A 19,607-nucleotide genomic window follows, 5' to 3' on the forward strand; every position below is an offset into this window, starting at 1 on the left:
TCTCCTCTTCACTGCTTTGGTTTGCCAAAAAGTAATTTAAGCACATAACAGAAAATTTGTCAAAAGAACAAAGACTGTGATATTGCTGTTACTTTATAATAATTATTCTTCTCATTTTGATGGATATCCTTCGAGGTTTTTCCTTAGGTTGCCAGTTGTTTTTAGAAATGGTGCCAGGCGTGGTGGCTCATGCCTGTAATCCCAGCACTTTGGAAGGCTGTATTAGTCCATTTCATGCTGCTGATAAAGACATACCCGAGACTGGGAAGAAAAAGAAGTTGAATTGGACTTACAGTTTGGTATGGCTGGGGAGGCCTCAGAATCATGGCGGGAGGCGAAAGGCACTTCTTACATGGTGGCAGCAAGAGAAAATGAGGAATTTGCAAAAGCAGAAACCCCTGATAAACCCATCAGATCTCGTGAGACTTACTCACTACCATGAGAACAGTATGGGGGAACCGCCCCCATGATTAAAATTATCTCCCATCATGTCCCTCCCACAACATGTGGGAATTATGGGAGTACAATTCAAGATGAGATTTGTGTGAGAACGCAGAGCCACACCATATCAGAGGCCGAGGCTGGCAGATCACTTGAAGTCAGGGGTTCAAGACCAGCCTGGCCAACATGGCAAAACCCCATCTCCACTAAAAATACAAAAAAATTAGCTGGGCATGGTGGCATGTGCCTATAATCCCAGCTACTCAGGAGGCTGAGGCATGAGAATTGCTTGAACCCAGAATGCAGAGGTTGCAGTGAGCTGAGATGGTGCCACTGCACTCCAGCCTGGGCAACAGAGCAGGACTGTGTCTGAAAAAAAATGATAACAGAAATAAACAGATTTCTCTGGGGATAAGCATATGTATGTATATTTATGTGTACATATTATTTAACAGTATAGCACTCATTATCATTTTATATGTTGTCTCCTGGTATTCATAATCATCATTTTAATAAACAGTAATGTTACAAACATTAACACAGTTTTCCTAACATATCTCTAATGTTAGAAGCTTATTTATCCAGTTTTACTACCTTATTCCTATAAATATTAGTGCAGCGAACCTTCTTGTGCACATAGTTCCTTCCCCTTCATGTTCTAGGATTGTTTTATTTCTAGGAGTAAACTCCTAGAAATAAAAGTGCTGGCTCAGAGAGCTTGGATATTTATATAGCTCTTGAGATACACTGCCAAATCATAATACATTTCAACTGCGTTGTACCAATCTACAATGCCACAGGCAATAGGGGACCCATTTCTTTATATCCTTACCATCATTGGCTATTAGTCTGAATTTTGTTTCTCGCCAGTTTTAAAAGCAAACAAAACAAAACAAATAAACAAAACAAAATGGTAAATGGTAATTTCTATGAAGATGGCCTGATAGTTACAGAGATGCTGTCTTCCTGCCTGCCATGATCTGACAAACCAGGAGGCTATAGGCGTCTTTGTGCACCTATTTTTATAACTTCCCCTACTGCAAATCCATTTTCTCAAGGAAACCTTCCTGGAGTAACTCTTACCTAACTTTGATTCACTGCTTTTGATTTTTTAGCTTCCATAATTTCAGTCTCGAGTAAACCATTTACCCTTGTTAACCTGTTGCTTCAAACGTCTGCTTTTCAGGCGGGATCACACGGTGGCTAAGCACCTGCATCCAAAGTATCAAATCCCAGTTTTGACACTTTCTAGCTGTGTGGCCTTAGGCAAGGTACTCTCTGTGCCTCATTTTTCTCATGGAGAAAAGAGGGATAATCATATCTATATATGTGGCTATTGTAAGGATTAAGTAAAACAACAACAGCAACAAACAAACAAAAAAACCAGTGCCTGGCTTGGAGTAAGTGCTACACAGACGTTAACCATTATTTAAATTATTATGACTTTTTTCATAAATTAACTCAAGTTATAAATTTTATGGAAAATTCCTCAATGGGATATTTTCTCAATTCTAATGCTTCTAAAATATCTGAAATATGGGACCAATGCTTTTCCTGCATTTTTTTTTAAACTTCTATTTTAGGTTCAAGGGTACGTGGCAGGTTTGTTATGTGGGTGAACGTGTGTCACAGGGGTTTGTTGTACAGATATTTTGTCACCCAGGTATTAAGCCTAGCACCCAATAGTTATCTTTTCTGCCCCCTCCCTCCTCCCACCCTCCACCCCCAAATAGACCCCAGTATTGGTTGTTCCCTTCTTTGTGTTCATTAGTTCTCATCATTTAGCTCCCACTTATAAGTGAGAACATGTACTGCAAACATTTATTAAGAAGCATAATGAATAGAAATGCTCCAAATGAAAGATGTTAAGGGTCACAATGATTCTCCCAATCTTCCATCCCCGCCGACTCTGCGATGGCCTGTAGTGCTCCCGTTGTGCTGCAGGTGTGGAAGCCACACATTGGTGAGGTTTCTGGGTGTGCTTGGCTCAGTCCTGCCACCCTGCCCCTGCTGCCTCGTTCCATGGCCAGAGGAAGTCCAAGTTTCTCTCTGAGCTCCTGCTTATTTCTGGAAGATGTTTCCACGGTCTTCTGTGTCTGCCTCCAGTCTCTGACTCCACATTGGCTGGATTGGTTTTTGCACTACATCAACCTGGCCTGAATCACAGGCACACACAAGCACATACACAAAGACACGGAGACACACATAGACATAGGCACACATACAGAGACACACAGACACAGGAACACATGGACACACATGAACACAGACACATAGACACAGAGACACAGACACAGGAACACACGGACACACATGAACACAGACACACGGACACAGGAACACACGGACACACAGAGACACACACACAGACACACATGAAGACACACACAGACACAGAGACACACAGGCACATTAAGAGAGACACACAGATCCAGAGACACACAGACACAGGAACACAAACACAGAAACACACAGACACAGACACACATTAAGACAGACACACAGACACAGGAACATATGGACGCACAGGGACACACACACAGATACACATTAAAACAGACATGTAGGCGCAGAGACACACAGACACACAGGCACACATTAAGACAGACACACAGACACAGAGACACACAGACACATATTAAGACAGACCCACAGACACAGAGACACACAGACACAGACACATATTAAGACAGACACACAGACACAGAGACACACAGACACAGGAACACAAACACAGAAACACACAGATGCACATTAAGACAAACAGACACAGGCACACACAGACACACACAGACACACATTAAGACAGACACACAGACACAGACATCACTCATACCAAGCGTTTGGGTTGAATGGGCTTCCCGCACATTTGTGAACAGAGGAATTACATCGCAGAGTGCGGCCTTCTCCTTCCTTTCTCCCTGCCCCTCCTCCCTTTCAGTCTCTCCACGTGCTTTCCTCTGCCTTCTCTCTATTCTTCTCCCTTTGGAATAAAACAGTTTCTCCTTGCTTTTGCATAGTAGGTTACTAGTGTTTTCAATCTGAGAGTGCCTTTCTGGGATTTCCCTGTGCCTCGAGCCGTTATTAACAGATTTATTTCAAATGCACACAGACTGTCCCAGGAGCAGTCCTGCTGGATAATTCCTCCCCACCCTGTTCTGCCTGTCTGCCCTTGCCTGTCCCAGGCACACTGTCAGCTCCTCCCCACTTGCATCTTACTGTAGGGCGTCTCGTACAGAAGGTTCCATGCAGTGGTGCTCAGCCAGCGTTTCCTAACTGTTGCTTCTGGAAGGACCCCTTCTACACCATCCAAACAGGCTTGCCCCACTGGGAACCCCTCTTTTGGAGAAGCGATCTCACATTCTCTCCTAATGATGCATTCTACTGTGTTAAAAGAGAAACTCTGGCACATTAAAATTTTAGAGAGTTTATTTATGGAGACAGTGATTCATCAGTCAGGTAGCTCACACTGGAAGTGGGTCGGGGCTTTACCTAAGGAGCACGAGGGAGAGGCTTTTATAGGTCGAACATGGAGGCAGAGCAGAGAAAGTATTTGCTGGGTTAGAGTTTGAGCGATTGCCTCATTTGGATTATTCCAGTGGGAAGTTCAAGATAATATAGCCAGTGCCCACTCAGCCAACTGGGATTGGCTGAGCTTGTTTCATTTTCTTTAAAATTCTGAGTTAGGTTTCTGCTTGATGATGTGGGAACCCAGGGCATTAGAGCCACTTCTGTTGAGTGGCCTCCCATTTAGTTATTTTAACAGATATAACCGCCTAATGCTGAAGAATGAGATCTTAGCCAGGAAATCAATAAAAATGCCAATTTTCAGACACAAAAGCCTTTTACAACAGGATCAGAGTCCCTCATTTTCGGGGTGGGAGTGCACCCAGAGGAAGGAAGTGCAGGCAGAAATCAACGTGCGGAGAGTTTTAAAATGTTGGGGTTGGTCTTCTCCCAGCATGCATGCCAGTTAGGCTCTGAGGCATAACTTCTGCTTTTAGTTTTAACCCAACAGGAAGAAGGACTTAAAAAGGTTATGGGCTCAGTATTCTATACTGACTCGATGATTATATTAATGATGTAGAAGTAAATGGCTGGATGGGCCAGAAAAAGAAATGAAAAAAGAGAGACAACCAGAAAGTGGTAACTGACCTTAGACAGCTGGCCTGTGGTTGGCAGTCAGGGGCGGGTACTCAGCCCAGCTTGATGGTGTTACTTGTTTAACTCCTATGCGTGCCCCATCAGCAGACGTGCTCATAGATGTATTCAGTGGCCTGGAGGGAGAGCTTAGGGCAGTCAGACTCTTAGTTGGTGCCCATGCTGTGAGCTCTAGGTTTTACCAGCCCTGCCCTTGGCTGCCTCACAAACTCGGAGTGAAACCTTTGCAAGGAGAAGGAGTTGAAGCATTCGGCTGAGAACCCACGATCTGCAGGGCTGGGGTAACACAGGCCATATTCTAATTTAGACTGAATCATAGACAATTGTTCTAATGAATCGTAAATTAGAGTGAGTAATTGTGCTTGAAGTTGTCAACACGCTCACTCCCTAATCCCAAAGGAAGACAGTGTTATTTTCCCCAAGGAGCAAAGAAAGGCAAAATTGACATTTGAGAGGATATCTTAAGGCTTTGGGGTGTGGTTTTTAAGGTGCTTCCTGAGTTGATGTTAACTTCCCCTGTAGCCTTCTGTGTCTGTAGCTGGGGTTCATAACATCCATGAAGGTATTGAATAGCTTGAAGCCCAGCTCCACTCAAGAGTTCTACTGCAGAGCCTGCTGGGTTAGTTCTGAAGCTTCCCTGTCTGACCTCTGCTGTGTTAGTTCTGAAGCTTCCCTGTCTGACCTCAGGTGGAAGATCATTTGCAAAGGCTGCGTAGCTGGGAGTGGCAAGATGAGTCCAGGAGGCTCACAGTGTGGTCATGTCCTTGACAGTTTTGGAAAGAGAGCCTATGCCTTTAGCAGATTCTCAAATGGGTGGCTGGCCCTCCCAAAAGCTTAAGAACCACTGTTTTGGCTGGGCGCAGTGGCTCACGCCTGTAATCCCAGCACTGTGGGAGGCCAAGGCGGGTGGATCACGAGGCCGGGAGATGGAGACCATCCTGGTCAACATGGTGAAACCCTGTCTCTACTAAAAAATACAAAAAAATTAGCTGGGTGTGGTGGTGCAGGCCTGTAGTCCCAGCTACTCGGGAGGCTGAGGCAGGAGAATGTTTTGAACCCAGGAGGCGGAGGTTGCAGTGAGCTGAGATCGTGCCACTGCACTCCAGCCTGGTGACAGAGCGAGACTCTGTCTCAAAAACAAAACAAAAACAAAAACAAAAACAAACAAACACTGTTTTTAGGGTTTAAAAAAGAATAGCCAAGCTGTCTTAGACTTAGCGCTCGGGAAATGATGAGTCCGTTGTCCGCTTTCCAGGGACTGCTTTCTCCCTGCGGATTGTCCAGTCGCATCTATATTTCCCTTCTGTTGTCTCCTCATATCCTCAGTCCTTTGGCTGAAGAAAGAGATGGAGACACTCTATGACTCATCTTTATCCCTAGATGAAAAGTTTATTGGAGGAGGTGATGGAAACTGTTTTTGAATTTTTTTTTTGAGTATGCTCTTTGAGAAATTGAAGACTCCTCCAGTCCTAAATCAGTTTAAATAGTTACATTAAACTACACATTGAAAACTCTGACACAAAGGGGGGTTCAAATTCTCTATATCCTATTTTTACTTTTCAGGTTTCCAACATCAAAACTCCCAAGCAAATGGATGAATTCATTGAGATCCAAAGTTCAACAGGAACCTGGTACCAGCGCTGGCTGGTCCGATTTAAGACCATTTTCAAGCAGGTGTGTTTGGAACTCACTTTGGATGAGAATGTGGCTCTGTGGGGGTCTCTAACCTTAGTGGATGAAAAATGCGGCTCCTGAACATCCCCACCAACCTGGGCCAGCGGATGGAGAGGAAGCAACCCTGGAGGGGGGCGTGTGGGCTCCAGCCCATGTCTGCCTCTAGCTTGTTGTGTGCCCTGGAGCTGAAAACTCTCTAAATCTTAGTTTCTTTTCTTTGTTCTTCCCTCCCAAGGCGAGGATTTTGACTGGAGGTAAAATGTCTAGTCTAAGTAAACATTATTCTCTCTAGCAAATTTTAAAATAATCCACAGGGAGGAAGAAGTGAGTAAAATAAATGACCCCTTGAGGCTTCTTCTTGATTTCCAAGAAACGTTTTTCTCAATGGGCAAGGCCATTTCTCTGGAGCACTGGCTCCTCCAAGTAGGGAGCCAGTCAGCTATTGAGCACTGAGGCAGCCGGCCAGCCAGAGTTTGTTGGGACTGGATGGTCTTCGTGGTGTATGGTCAATAAATGTTTGCGATATCCCCCTTGCACACAGGCAGGGCGTAGAACTCAGTAGTCAAGGTTACTCAGTGCCTTGAAGTCCTAACTCAGTGTGCTTTCAATGACATTCATGGAATATTGTGCTTCCGGGGAAAATCCTGTTGGACTATTAGGGTATGAGGCCAGCCAGTAAGAAGAGAAGAGGCTTTCCTTGTTATTTGGACAGCTTTGCTGCCTCTAGGAGATAGTGGGGTACCCATTCTCTCCATGGGTTCCTAGGCAACTTATTAGAAAATCTGAGTAATGAGCTCTTTGTGGGAGAAACAAAGTCACACATTGCTTTCTTTAACAATCCTTCTCTGGTATGGGTTGTAGGTCTGGGATAATGCCCTGTACTGTGTGATGGGGCCCTACAGGATGAATACACTGATTCTGGCTGTGGTTTGGTTTGCCATGGCATTAAGGTAAGTTCTGTCTTACTTAAATTTCATAGTTCCCTGTGCCTCAGTTGCCTCCTTTACACATTGAGGATTACAGTGAGTTCTGACTTAGAATTTGTGTCAGGTAGGATGCTTTGGTTGCAAGTAACAGAAAACCAATGCTAGTGGCTTCTACAAAGTAGAAACTTTTGTTTGTTTGGTTTTTTTTTTTTTGTTTTTCTGAGACAGAGTCTCGCTCTGTGCCCAGGCTGGAGTGCAGTGGCATGATCTTGGCTCACAGCAGCCTCTGCCTCCTGGGTTCAAGCTATTCTCCTGCCTCAGCCTCCCCAGGTGCCGGGACTACAGGTGTATGCCACCACACCTGGATAATTTTTGTATTTTTAATGGAGATGAGGTTTTGTCATGTTGGCCAGGATGGTCTAGAACTCCTGACCTCATGTAATCTGCCTTCCTCGGCTTCCCAAAGTGCTGGGATTACAGGCGTGAGCCATCACATCCAGCCAGTGGGGATGTCTTTAGTGTTTCCCTATTCACTAAGATTCTGGCTGAAACATGTATATTTTATGTGTTAAGGAGGTGTCCCTCAACCCCCAATCTACTGGTGTTTGTAACAGGAAAAAATTTCTATTAAATCAATGCCTTTTCAGCATTTATGGAGGTGGTCATATTTTTCCCCTTGTATTTATTAATATGAGGATTTATATTGTCAGATTTTCTAATAATGATCCAAATTAATGTATTTTCAATGAGTTTGATCTACATCAAGTCAAGAATGTAGACCCTGATCATGAAAGAATTAATCCTGTTGTTGTTCCAACCTTCTGCCTTCTCCACTCCAGTTACTATGGACTGACAGTTTGGTTTCCTGATATGATCCGCTATTTTCAAGATGAAGAATACAAGTCTAAAATGAAGGTATTTTTTGGTGAGCATGTGTATGGCGCCACAATCAACTTCACGATGGAAAATCAGATCCACCAACATGGGAAACTAGTGAATGATAAGTAAGTGAGTGAGCACGGGCTTCCCTCACATCAGGGTGACCGTCGTGGGGACTGTTCTCGGGAGGGAGCCGGAGGGAAGATAAGAATCAAATATGGCCAGGAATGAGCGCCAATACTGGTGTCATCATCACAACTTGTCATGGCTGCCAGAGACTCCATATCTCCCCTAGTGGCTGTGTCTGTATTGTGCTGGCTCCCGACGCCCTAATCTCCTGGCGAGAGCTATTTCATGCAAGGATGGAGACGTTTGACTGAGGACGGTCAGTTGGGCCATTTTTCCAAGTGATGTCCCATTAAGAGTGGCTGCCCAGAGAAAGGGCCTAGGGCTCTTACTGCTAAGATTCCTGAACTAGTCCAAAGCCTGGGTGTTGAGCTTTTGCTTTGACCCTAGAAGCTTTTCCATGCCAGGACTAATAAAGCCCTTTTGTTATTCTTTCACCTAATATTACTTTGGAGGGTTGGTCAGTATGGTCCACAGTCAGCTAGGAGTGTTTTTGAGAGGAAAAAAAATCAGTGGAGGATTAGAAAAGTCCTGTTCACATCTTTGTGGGGCTGCTTCCTCAATCTATTTTACTCCTCCTTCTGGTCCTGGGACAAATGAGATGGGCCATCCACCCTGCTGTGCTTTAGGAAAATGAGATGGGCCATCCACCCTGCTGTGCTTTAAGAATGCCTCTTTGAAACTGTCCCCTGAAACCCTCAAGATGGATCAGGGCAGGACCTTAGTCACGCTTACCCAAGGCCACATTATTCACTAAACTGAGCATTTACCCCTCTGCTGTGTCCCTTCTTGAACTGTACTTAGCAAGCTCATCAGGTTGTGAATGGTAAGTAAATGGGTGGCCATGGGCTAGACAGCGGCACCTGAAATACCATGGCCCAGATAGTTCAATGTCAGTCACATTAACTGCCCCAGATTTACCACTTCAATACAAAATTAACACCACAAATTCTCACCTCCGGTGAATGTTCTATCTCCCCCGTCTGCACCCACATTTGCATCTGGTGTCTCAGTAAAGTCCCTATGTGTAGTGACTCCTGGCCACTTCAGGAAAGGAATGGCTGGGTGAAGCCCAGGAAGGATTCCTCTTTCAGTTTATTCTATATTCTTACAGGCTAGACTTTAGCAAAGCCTCCCTGTTATTTAGGGTGAGAAAGTGTGCAATAAAAAGGAGAATATTATTTCTACCAATATCAGACCTTTGGGAAGGAAGGTTTAGGACCAAGTATCATTGACGTGGGTTCAGATTTTCAGAATTTTTAAAATGCTGAAGCCCAGTCGCAGACATATCCATACTCATATACCCATGCATCCATACCTCCCCTGCAGACAATTCAGAGTCATTATCCTCTGCCCAGAGTGACCACCCCAGGGATGGTGGCTCCAATGCTCGTGGTGGTAGAAGGCAGTTCCCCCAAGATGTTTCATTGTCTGAGCTCTTTAGTATGTCAGGAGGTCTTGTGTTGACGTTGCCAAGGAAGAAATGTCACCCTTGCTTTATTAGGATACTTTGGAAATATTGAAAACTAAGGGACATTATGACTAGATGTCACCTATGGGGTGACACCGTTCCCTGCAGAGATGAATTCCCTAAAGGAGACCTCATTTCTGAAGTTCCCAGTGTTTAGTGATACATTATTTTGATACAAGTAACACTAATGGTAGCAGTGACAATGATAATAATGCCACTGATAGTCACGATAGCAGCCAACGTTAATGAGCATTGCTGTGTGCCAGGTGCTACCTTAAGTGCCTTATGTAGATTATCTCACAACTCCAGGGAACAAGAAATATGCTTGCTCTTTTGCAAGTGGGGAAACAGAAGCTCAGAGAGGTTAAGTATCTTGCTCAAGATCACACAGCTAATATACATAGAAATATCTATCTCCCAACCCATGCATTTGGACTCCACATCTTGTACTCTTGACAACTACAAATATTTTCTCACTGGGAAAGTCTTCATTCCTACAGAGGCACTGTTTTACATGATACTTTCTGCATTAAAGTCAATACAACGCAGAGTCCTTGTGATTTGTAACAAGCAGGTTTTGCAGTTCTGGCACTTAGCTAGGCAGAAAGTGGAGACTTTTGATCCACTCTGTCATTTTAACTTTGCCCAGCTTCTCCAGACTTTCAGCAAACTGCTGGGTGGGAGTGAGGAGGAAATGGGGGCTGAAGAAAGCAGTGTTGAATCCTGTGGATGATGGGCGGACGGTGAATCCTGTGGATGATGGGCGGACGGTGAGTCCTGTGGATGATGTTGTGGATGGTGAATCCTGTGGATGATGGGCGGACGGTGAGTCCTGTGGATGATGGGCGGATGGTGAGTCCTGTGGATGATGTTGTGGATGGTGAATCCTGTGGATGATGGGAGGATGGTGAGTCCTGTGGATGATGTTGTGGATGGTGAATCTTGTGGATAATGGGCGGACGGTGAGTCCTGTGGGTGATGGGCGGACGGTGAGTCCTGTGGATGATGGGCGGACGGTGAGTCCTGTGGATGATGGGCGGACGGTGAGTCCTGTGGATGATGGGAGGACGGTGAGTCCTGTGGATGATGGGCGGACGGTGAGTCCTGTGGATGATAGGCGGACGGTGAGTCCTGTGGATGATGTTGTGGATGGTGAATCCTGTGGATGATGGGCGGACGGTGAGTCCTGTGGATGATGGGCGGATGGTGAATCCTGTGGATGATGGGCGGACGGTGAGTCCTGTGGATGATGTTGTGGATGGTGAGTCCTGTGGATGATGGGCGGACGGTGAATCCTGTGGATGATGGGCGGACGGTGAGTCCTGTGGATGATGGGTAATGATTCTTGTGGATTCAGGACCCCCTGAGGGACATTATGGATGACTAGATGCCACCCTCCCCCCACAACAGGGTGACACCATTCCCTGCAGAGATGAATTCTTTTAAGGAGACCTCATTTCTGAAGCTCCCAATGTTTAGCAGACACATCATTGTGATATGAGTAATAATATTGATAGCAGTGACAATGAAAATGCTAATAATGGTAACTATAGCAGCCGATGTTATTGCCAAGGTCTGGGAATGTATAGGTGTGCCAAGGATTATCTGGGAGTGGATTGTCTTCACACATTTTCTACCATGTCTCTATGCTTCAAATGTACATAGATGCTTTTGTATGATTATGAAAATAGAAATTTCTTCAAAAGCTGTAATGAGTTAGTTCATTGTAACTTTCGTCATACGGTATATGTTTTTTAACCAACAGACACTAAACCTATACCCACTATTATTTGAAGCCCATAATTTCCCCACTCCCTCTTCAGCAACTTGTTTGAATAAAAAGGGTATTTTTCTCCTTGACTGATTAGGAACCTTTGAAAGTGAGCTAAGGAATGAAAGGAGCCTGGCTTCTTTTCTTGAGTTATGCTGCCATCTGCTGGTCGTAAGCTGGAAAACACCTCATCTTTGAAAACCCCAACCCTCTTCTGAGCGCCTCCATGGATACACGCGTGTTTTTTAGCTTTCGAGGAGGCATTTCTCCTATCCTTACCAGTATTCCTCCTTTGACTTTATTCATGCTTGTCTGATTTAAGGTTTCTATGGAAATTATTTTATTGAGTATCACACATGGTGGAAAATTATTTTGTGTAAACAGGGCCTCAGACTTCACCCATGGACGTTGTCGACAAAGGCAATTCTATTGAAACCTCAGTTTTATCCTGCAGTAAAACCAATCCCTTTGCCCCCAAGAAGAAACAAAAGTGCCAAGGTTAGTTTTGGTCTGCTCCCAAAGCATCATCTGCAGCCTTCTAGTGCCTTTTTGGGGATCTGGGGGCTCTGAGTAGCCGTGAAGCTTTTGCTTCAAAACCTGTGAGATTTTGGAAAGTGCAAGAAAGGCAAAAGAATAAGTTCATGTTTGAAACCCTGAGCCAAAATGTCAGGCCAGGCTTCCTTTATTGTTAGCTAAAAACAGGATAGAATTTCTACCCAGAATATGTATTAACTAACTAATTAATTACCTAACTTACCTTCTCTTCCTGGGAAGACATTTCTGCTTGGTAGGACTTTCTTCTGTGAGGGTTAGGAGCTGGAGGGCATTATCTTATTTAAACCTTTCTGCACATCAGGGAGAGGTGCCTGATTTCTGTCTGTGATAGGTCGTGACCCAGGAAGTAATGTCTTACTCCTGGCGCTTCCTCAAAGCTGATGCTGTGTTCTTACTCAGGTAGGAACGTGCAACCGCTCACTCAGATGATTTGCCAATGAAGGATGGGAGAAAAGCTCTCTTGAGTTCTTAGTAAAGGTCAGAGGTGAATAGCTCAGAATGAAAATGAAGTTCACAAGATTTAGCTCTAAAATGAGGCCAGTAGGATAGCAGGGGGCAGGAAGAGCAGAGGGAGGAAGAAAGCACACACACACACAATAGAACAGAGGTTGCTGTCACGCATCACACTGAAATGTTACATGCCAAGGCTCCTTTGGGGAGGGGGAATAAATGAGCATATTCGTCTTTTTTTTTTTTTTTTTTTTATGGAGTCTCACTCTGTCTCCCAGTCTGAAGTGCATTGGCATGATCTCAGCTCACTACAATCTCCGCCTCCCAGGTTCAAGCGATTCTCGTGTGTCAGCCTCCTGAGTAGCTGGGATTACAGGCGCATGCCACCATGCCCGGCTAATATTTGTACTTTTAGTAGAGATGGGGTTTTGCCATGTTTGCCAGGCTGGTCTCGAACTCCTGACCTCAAGTGATCTGCTCCCCTTGGCCTCCCAAAGTGTTGGGATTACAGTCATGAGCCACCACGCCTGGGTCTAAATAAGAATATTCTTCAACTGCAGTGGGACTAAATTTCAGTAGAGTAAAGCTCCTCAAAGATGCCAGTGGTGGGCCAGGTCAATGCAGCTTCTGGTTTCTTGAATCCCAGAAAGTTGCCAAGGCTGGGTTCTAGCTTTGATTGTTTAATAACAAGCTGAGCCATCCTAGGCAAATCTGTGACCTGTCTAAGCCTAGGATTCCACATCAGAATGTGATAATATTGATGTAGAATGTATATCATGTTTCAGAGTTAATAAAATTTCTCAGCCAAGTTTTGTAGCTTACTCCAGGTCCTGCATAGTTCTTGTGGAGCATCTTCTTGGATAGTTTGTACTTTGATTGCTGAAAATTGGATTCCTTTTCCCCGGTCAAACATGTGCACATGTTGTAGCAAATAAATAAGACTCCTATTGAGTTTTGGATGTTTACTTTGTCTCTGAGCTCTCTGATAGTTCTGTTTTTCTCTTGTTATATATATATAATCCTATCATCTGCAAATAACTAGTTCTTTGACTCCTTTCTTCTCTTTTTTCCATTATAAAACATTTCAAATATGCAGAGAATAGAGAATAATATAAGCAGCCCTATTCAGAGCACCTAGCTTTATAAAATCATAAACTATGTTTACTTCAGATGTCAAAATTGATTAAGCATTACTCAGTGTATTGCTCTTTTTGATGATATTCTTCTCCCTCCCCGGAGGTCATGATCACCATTGTCATAAGTTTGGTGCTTTACATTCATGCATGTTTTTACACTTTTTGCATATACATGCGTATCATAAACATTGTCCAGCAGTCTTTTGAATGTTTCAAAATTTAGATAAAACCATACTATATTACATGTGTAGATATATAATTATTATAAATTATGCAACTTGTTTTTTGTGTGGAATTATGATTTTGAGAATACTCTGTGTTGGGGGAGGTAGCTACATAACTCAATTTCATTTAATTCAAATTTTTATATGCATATTTCATAACGTATTCATCTGTTCTCCTTTTGAAGGACATTTAAGTAGTTAATAAACTTTTCTTGCTATTACAAATAAAGCTGCAAAAAGTGTTGTCAGGAAAGAATTTTTCTAGGCTATGTACCTGGAAGAGGAATTGCTGGGTGAAAGGCTAGAAATATTGCACTCCAAAGGGATTGCATTAATTCGCACTCTCACCAGTAGCATACGGTGTATATTTAGCTTATAGTGTTCTTGTTCAGCTTTGGTATCATTGTTATGTCCTCTCTTTCTTTTCCTGAAAGGAAATTATATAAGATAGGGATTGTTAATTTTTTCAAGGTTTGGTAAAACCAGCCTCTATAACCAAGTGAGCCCGCCCTCTATGGAGACAATACATTTAGATGACCAATTCATTTTGTAATGGTATTTGTATATACAGGTGTGGTAGTTCTTCTTTTGAAAAATTATATTTTAAAAGTTTTACAGTTTATCGGCATAAAAGTATTCATCGTATTTTCTTAGGGTATTTAAAATCTGTTGGATCTGTAAGTCCTCCTTTTTTGTACTAATACAGTTTCCATTAATATTCACTCTTCATCTCACCAGCTATTTAGAAGTGCATTTTAAGTGTCAAAATACCGTTAAATATTGATCACTTATATATACCTGTGCTATGACCAGACGATGCAGTCCGTATGATATTTATTCTTAGAAATCAAAGTGTGTTAGGAGTTTGTTTTTGTTGTTGTTAGGTGTATAAATATTTATAAGCATTATTATATGTTACTGGTGAATTGAAACCTTTGTCATTATGTAATGTACCCTTAATCCCTGATAGTAGTCTTGGTTCTAAGTTTACTATCTGATATTATCTAAATCTCCAGCATCTTTCTCATCAGTGTTTGTATAACTTTTTCCATTTTTTTTGCTTTCAATCTATGTATATTTTTATAAATAAGTGAATTTCTTGTAATTAATATATAGTTAGGTCTTCCTTTCTCCACCTAAACTGACTCTCTTTATTTTTAAATCCGTGTGTATAGAACATTTATACTTATTGTAATTATTTATATGGTTGAATTACAGCCTATCATCTTGCTGGCTATTTTCTATTTGTTTTGCATGTTTTTTGTTTTTTCTTTCCTCCCACCCTCTTTTAGATTATTTTCATAATTCCATTTTACCTTCACTGTTGGTTTATTACTTATTCCTCTTTGTAAAAAATTTAGTGGTGCCTTAGAGCTTACAATATACATCTTTAATTAATTATAATGTGCCTTCAAGTATTATTCTATTACTTCACTTTTAGTGTAAGAGGCTTACAACAGAACACTCATTTCTTCTCTCCTGTTTTATGATTGTTGTCATACATACTTCTTTTACATATACTATAAATACATGATATATTGCTACTATTTTTGCTTTACCCAGTGAACTATCTTTTAGAATGATTAAAAATAAGAGAAAAATAGGCTGGACACAGTGGCTCACACCTGTAATCCTAGCACTTTGGGAGGCCAAGGTGGGCAGAATGCCTGAGCTCAGGAGTTCGAGACCAGCCTGGGCAACATGGTAAAACCTTGTCTCTACTAAAAATAAAAAAAATTAGTCAGGTGTGGTGTTGCACGCCTGTGGTCCCAGCTACTTGGGAGGCTGAGGCACGAGAATTACTTGAACCTGGAAGGTGAAGGTTGCAGTGAGCTGAGATACCACCACTGCACTCCAGCCTGGGTGACAGAGTGAGACTCTGTCTCCAAAAAAAAAAGAGGAGAATGTATTTAACCATTTCTAGAGATCTTCATTTCTTTGTGAACATCCAAGTTTCAAGTGTAGATAGGTATTATATTTCTTATGCCTGAGGAACTTCCCTTTATTATTTCTTGTAGTGAAAATATGATGGCAATACATTTTCTCAGTATTTGTTTGTCTGAAAGATCTGTTTCTTCTTCAGTTTTGAAAATATTTTTGCTGAGTATAAAATCTGGGTCGACAGTTTTTTTTTTTTCCAGTTAGAAGTTTAAAGCTTTCACCCTATTGTCTTTTGGCTTGCATACTTTCTGATGAGGAGTCTGCTGTATTCTTATCTTTATTTATTAATTTTTTTGTATGTAACATGATTTTTTTTTCTTTTGCTCCCTTCAAGATTTTCCCTTTATATTTGATGTTCAGCCATTTGAATATCCTGTGTTTAGGTGTACCACCACCTCCTCATCTTCCTTCTCCTCCTTCTTCTTGGGATTTACTCTATTGAGGTTCTGTAAGTTTTATGAACTTATGGTTTGATTGGTTTCATTACTTTAGGAAAATCCTTTGCCTTTGTCTTTCCAAATACGTCTTCTTTCTTTTATCTTTCTTGAATTCTAATTGCACTTATGTTAGATTGTTTGATATTTTCCCGTAGCTGTTAGATGTTTTTCTCTGTTTCTTCTCTTATTTTTCTCTTTATGTTTCAATTTTGGTAATATTTTTTGAGTTATCTATAATTTTGCCATCATGAGCCTAATAATGAGTCCATCAAAGACATTCTTAATATCTGTTATATTATTTAAAACAATTCTAGCATTTCTGTCTGAATCTTATAGCTTGCATCTTTTTGCTGGAATTTCTCAACTGCTCATGCATGTTAATCCATTTTTTCCTTTAAGGCTTTAATATGTTAATAACAATTATATTAAATTCCCTGCCTGATAGTTCTAGTATTTATATTATATCTTCTTCTTCTTCTTATTATTATTATTTGAGACAGAGTTTTGCTCTTGTTGCCCAGGCTGGAGCGCAATGGCATGATCTTGGCTCACTGCAACCTCTGCCTCCCAGGTTCAAGTGATTCTGCTGCCTCAGCCTCCTGAATAAGTGGGATTACAGGCATGCACCACCACGCCTGGCTAATTTTTTGTATTTTTAGTAGAGGCGGGGTTTCTCCATGTTGATGAAGCTAGTCTCAAACTCCCAACCTCAGGTGATCCGCCCGCCTTGGCCTCCCAACTGAGTATTATTTTTTAAGTGATTATGTCTTGATATGATGTTGTTTTACTCTTGTTTCTTTGTATGTCTTGTAATGTTGGGTTGCAAGTCAGATGTTTTGTATGACAGTAGGGACTAAAAAATGTGTACACCTCTTTTGCTAGGTTTTAACAGTATGTGGGGAGGTTAAGAAAATCTAGGCAGTAGCTGAGCTTGGTTTGGATTTTGTTTTAGCTATGGTTACCTTAAAAACTTTTTGAAACTTCTTTATTATTGAGGAATAATTTATGTACAGTAAATTTACCCCTTTTAGTGTACAGCCCTGTGAGTTTTGACAAATGCGTGCAGTCATGTAACCACCACCACAAGCAAGATACAGGACAATTCCATTACCTCCTGGATTTCCCCATGCCATTTTGTGGTCAGCCCTTTCTCCATCCCCAGTCCTTGGCAGCTAATGATCTTCTTTATGTTACTTACATGGAATTATACAATAGGAAGCCTTTTGAATTTTCTTCTTTTACTTAGCATAATGCATTTGGGATTTATCCATGTTATTGCATTTTTAGTAGTTTATTTTTATTGTGGAGTAGTATTCCATGATTTGAATATATTACTGTATTTTGTTTATCCATTTACCTGTTGAAGGGATCTTTGAATTGTTTCCAGATTTTGGCATGGCTAAATTAGTGTTTGACTTAGGATGTTTCTAACTATATTTATATATGAATTTGTTCTACTATTTTTCTCTTGCTAATTTAATGTTTTTATCTTTATTATTTCCCTTTTTGTTCTATGTTCTATGCTTCAGTTATTGTTCCTAAAGGCAGTAAATGCGCTAGGATCTTTGTAAAGGAGACAGAGTGAGGTATCGTGATTTCACCACTCAGGTATCTTTGAGTGTAAGAAAAGAAAGAGAGGGGAAGTTGGATTTTACTTCCAGACTCGCTGACGCACAAGAATGTATGTCCTTACACTATTTGATTGACTTTGGCACCAGGATTTCCCATCATGAACATTTTCTGATTCTTCACGCAATAATATTTCAATATTTGAGGAAGTAAGATGGCCACCTCCTAAGTCCACTCTTTTATTTCTTTCTCGGGGGCTACACACAGTAAAAGTACTCCTTGTTTACGGAACCATGCTAGAGCTGCAAAAAGAACCATCTTCTCAACACCCCTATTTTATAGATTTTTTTAAATGCAGACTTCAAGAGGAGAAGAAAATTGTTTGAGGGCTCCTGGTGGTTAAGTTCTGAAAGTTAGACTCTTCATTTTTTGGAGGGTGGCATCACAGGTTGGGTGAAGGCCTGACTCCTACACCTGGAGAATGTAAGAAGTTACACAGAGTATTCAGGCAAGAATTTGTTTCCTCTTTTCTTTAAGCAAATCAGGCCCCAGTACATATTTTCTAAAGTGATCCTCTTATTTGTCTTTTGATTTACCTCAGATTAGGACCTGATCTCAGATAATATGTGAGAGGCTGGGGTTCCTGTTCTTAAGAACTCTATTTCATTTCACGGTGGCTAGAGAGCTTATTAAAATATTTATGTGTATGAACTTTGGGAAGCCATAGCCTTTATTTATTTTGTCCTTAAATGACGATGTAATTTATATGAAAGAGAATTCTCTGCTTTCAAAAAAGGTAATTGAAGAGTATATATGACATGCATCTGTGTCTGCACATGCTTTTCTCTCTGTCTGGAATACATGTCCTTATCTTTGCTTAGAGAGCTTTCACTCTTCCTTCAGGGTAAGTCACCTCATACTTTACCCAACTGGATCACAAGTGTCCCCTCAGAAGTGGTTTTATAGCATACCGCTATCTTGATAATCATCACACTAAATTTTAATGGCTGGTTTTCTTGTTTATCTCTTTAATTAGACTGAATTTCTTTAGGGTGATGCCCTCAAGCCTAACACATGTCGAATGTGACTTTGGTGTAGCTTAATCACTTGCTGGACTAACCATTGGGCCTGAAGGCAACTGAAACAAAGTGTATGTAATGACAATTTTGTCATGGACCTTGGATTGCCAATGGCTTCTGTTGCCTTAAAGGAAGAGCTTACAAAGTACTGTTGCTAACATTTCTTTCATCTTTTGAACTCTCCTGAATCAAGAATCTTGGGTAGGCCAGTTCGGTATATAGGCTGGAGATCGGAGGAGATGATTTATGTAAAGAGTCATAAAATATGTGTTGGCCCTTTCTCCTTTTATCTCTTCCCTTATAACTCTGGCTTTTTGTAACTCACTTGGAGAGACATTTTAAGGGCTGCCTGCGTCAGACCCATTTATGATTTATGGCTCTGCCTTCTCAGCCACCCTGGGAAGAATATTAAAATATCACCCAAGGCTACCTCAGCAGCCTATTACTATATTAAAGAGAAGGATATATTAAGAAATGCAAAGGCCTGCAACAGTCTCCAGGAATAGCTCTCTTAAGTAAACACGTCTAGTTTATACATTTTGACATCAGAGGCATCTTCTTGTAACAAAAGACTCACCAATTAGTTTTCCCATGGAAACCTGAAGAATTTAGTGATAGCTTTTGGAGGCCCCTGTAAGTCTGTGGCAAATTTGACCCTAAGCAAAATTTCTCAAAATAGTTTGGTATTCCATTATATGGCATCTGTTACGTATGCATGTATGTAGTAATCCGTTGTTGTTACGAGCAGTGTTGCAATGAAGATCAGT

At 41.6% G+C, this 19,607-nt stretch overlaps 1 protein-coding gene across 2 annotated transcripts in view; it reads left to right on the top strand.

Moving 5' to 3' along the window:
* SV2B (synaptic vesicle glycoprotein 2B) overlaps positions 1–19,607 on the top strand; it is a 108,860-nt gene that overhangs the window by 73,783 nt on the left and 15,470 nt on the right. For both annotated transcript variants that reach the window (XM_012507144.2, XM_030815053.1), the window contains exons 7-9: positions 6,166–6,276; positions 7,138–7,226; positions 8,042–8,206. In XM_012507144.2, coding sequence (XP_012362598.1) covers positions 6,166–6,276; positions 7,138–7,226; positions 8,042–8,206 — 365 coding nt within the window. The remainder of the gene's footprint in view (positions 1–6,165; positions 6,277–7,137; positions 7,227–8,041; positions 8,207–19,607) is intronic.

Source organism: Nomascus leucogenys, chromosome 6 (assembly GCF_006542625.1).
Source record: "Nomascus leucogenys isolate Asia chromosome 6, Asia_NLE_v1, whole genome shotgun sequence".
Lineage (NCBI taxonomy): Eukaryota > Metazoa > Chordata > Mammalia > Primates > Hylobatidae > Nomascus > Nomascus leucogenys.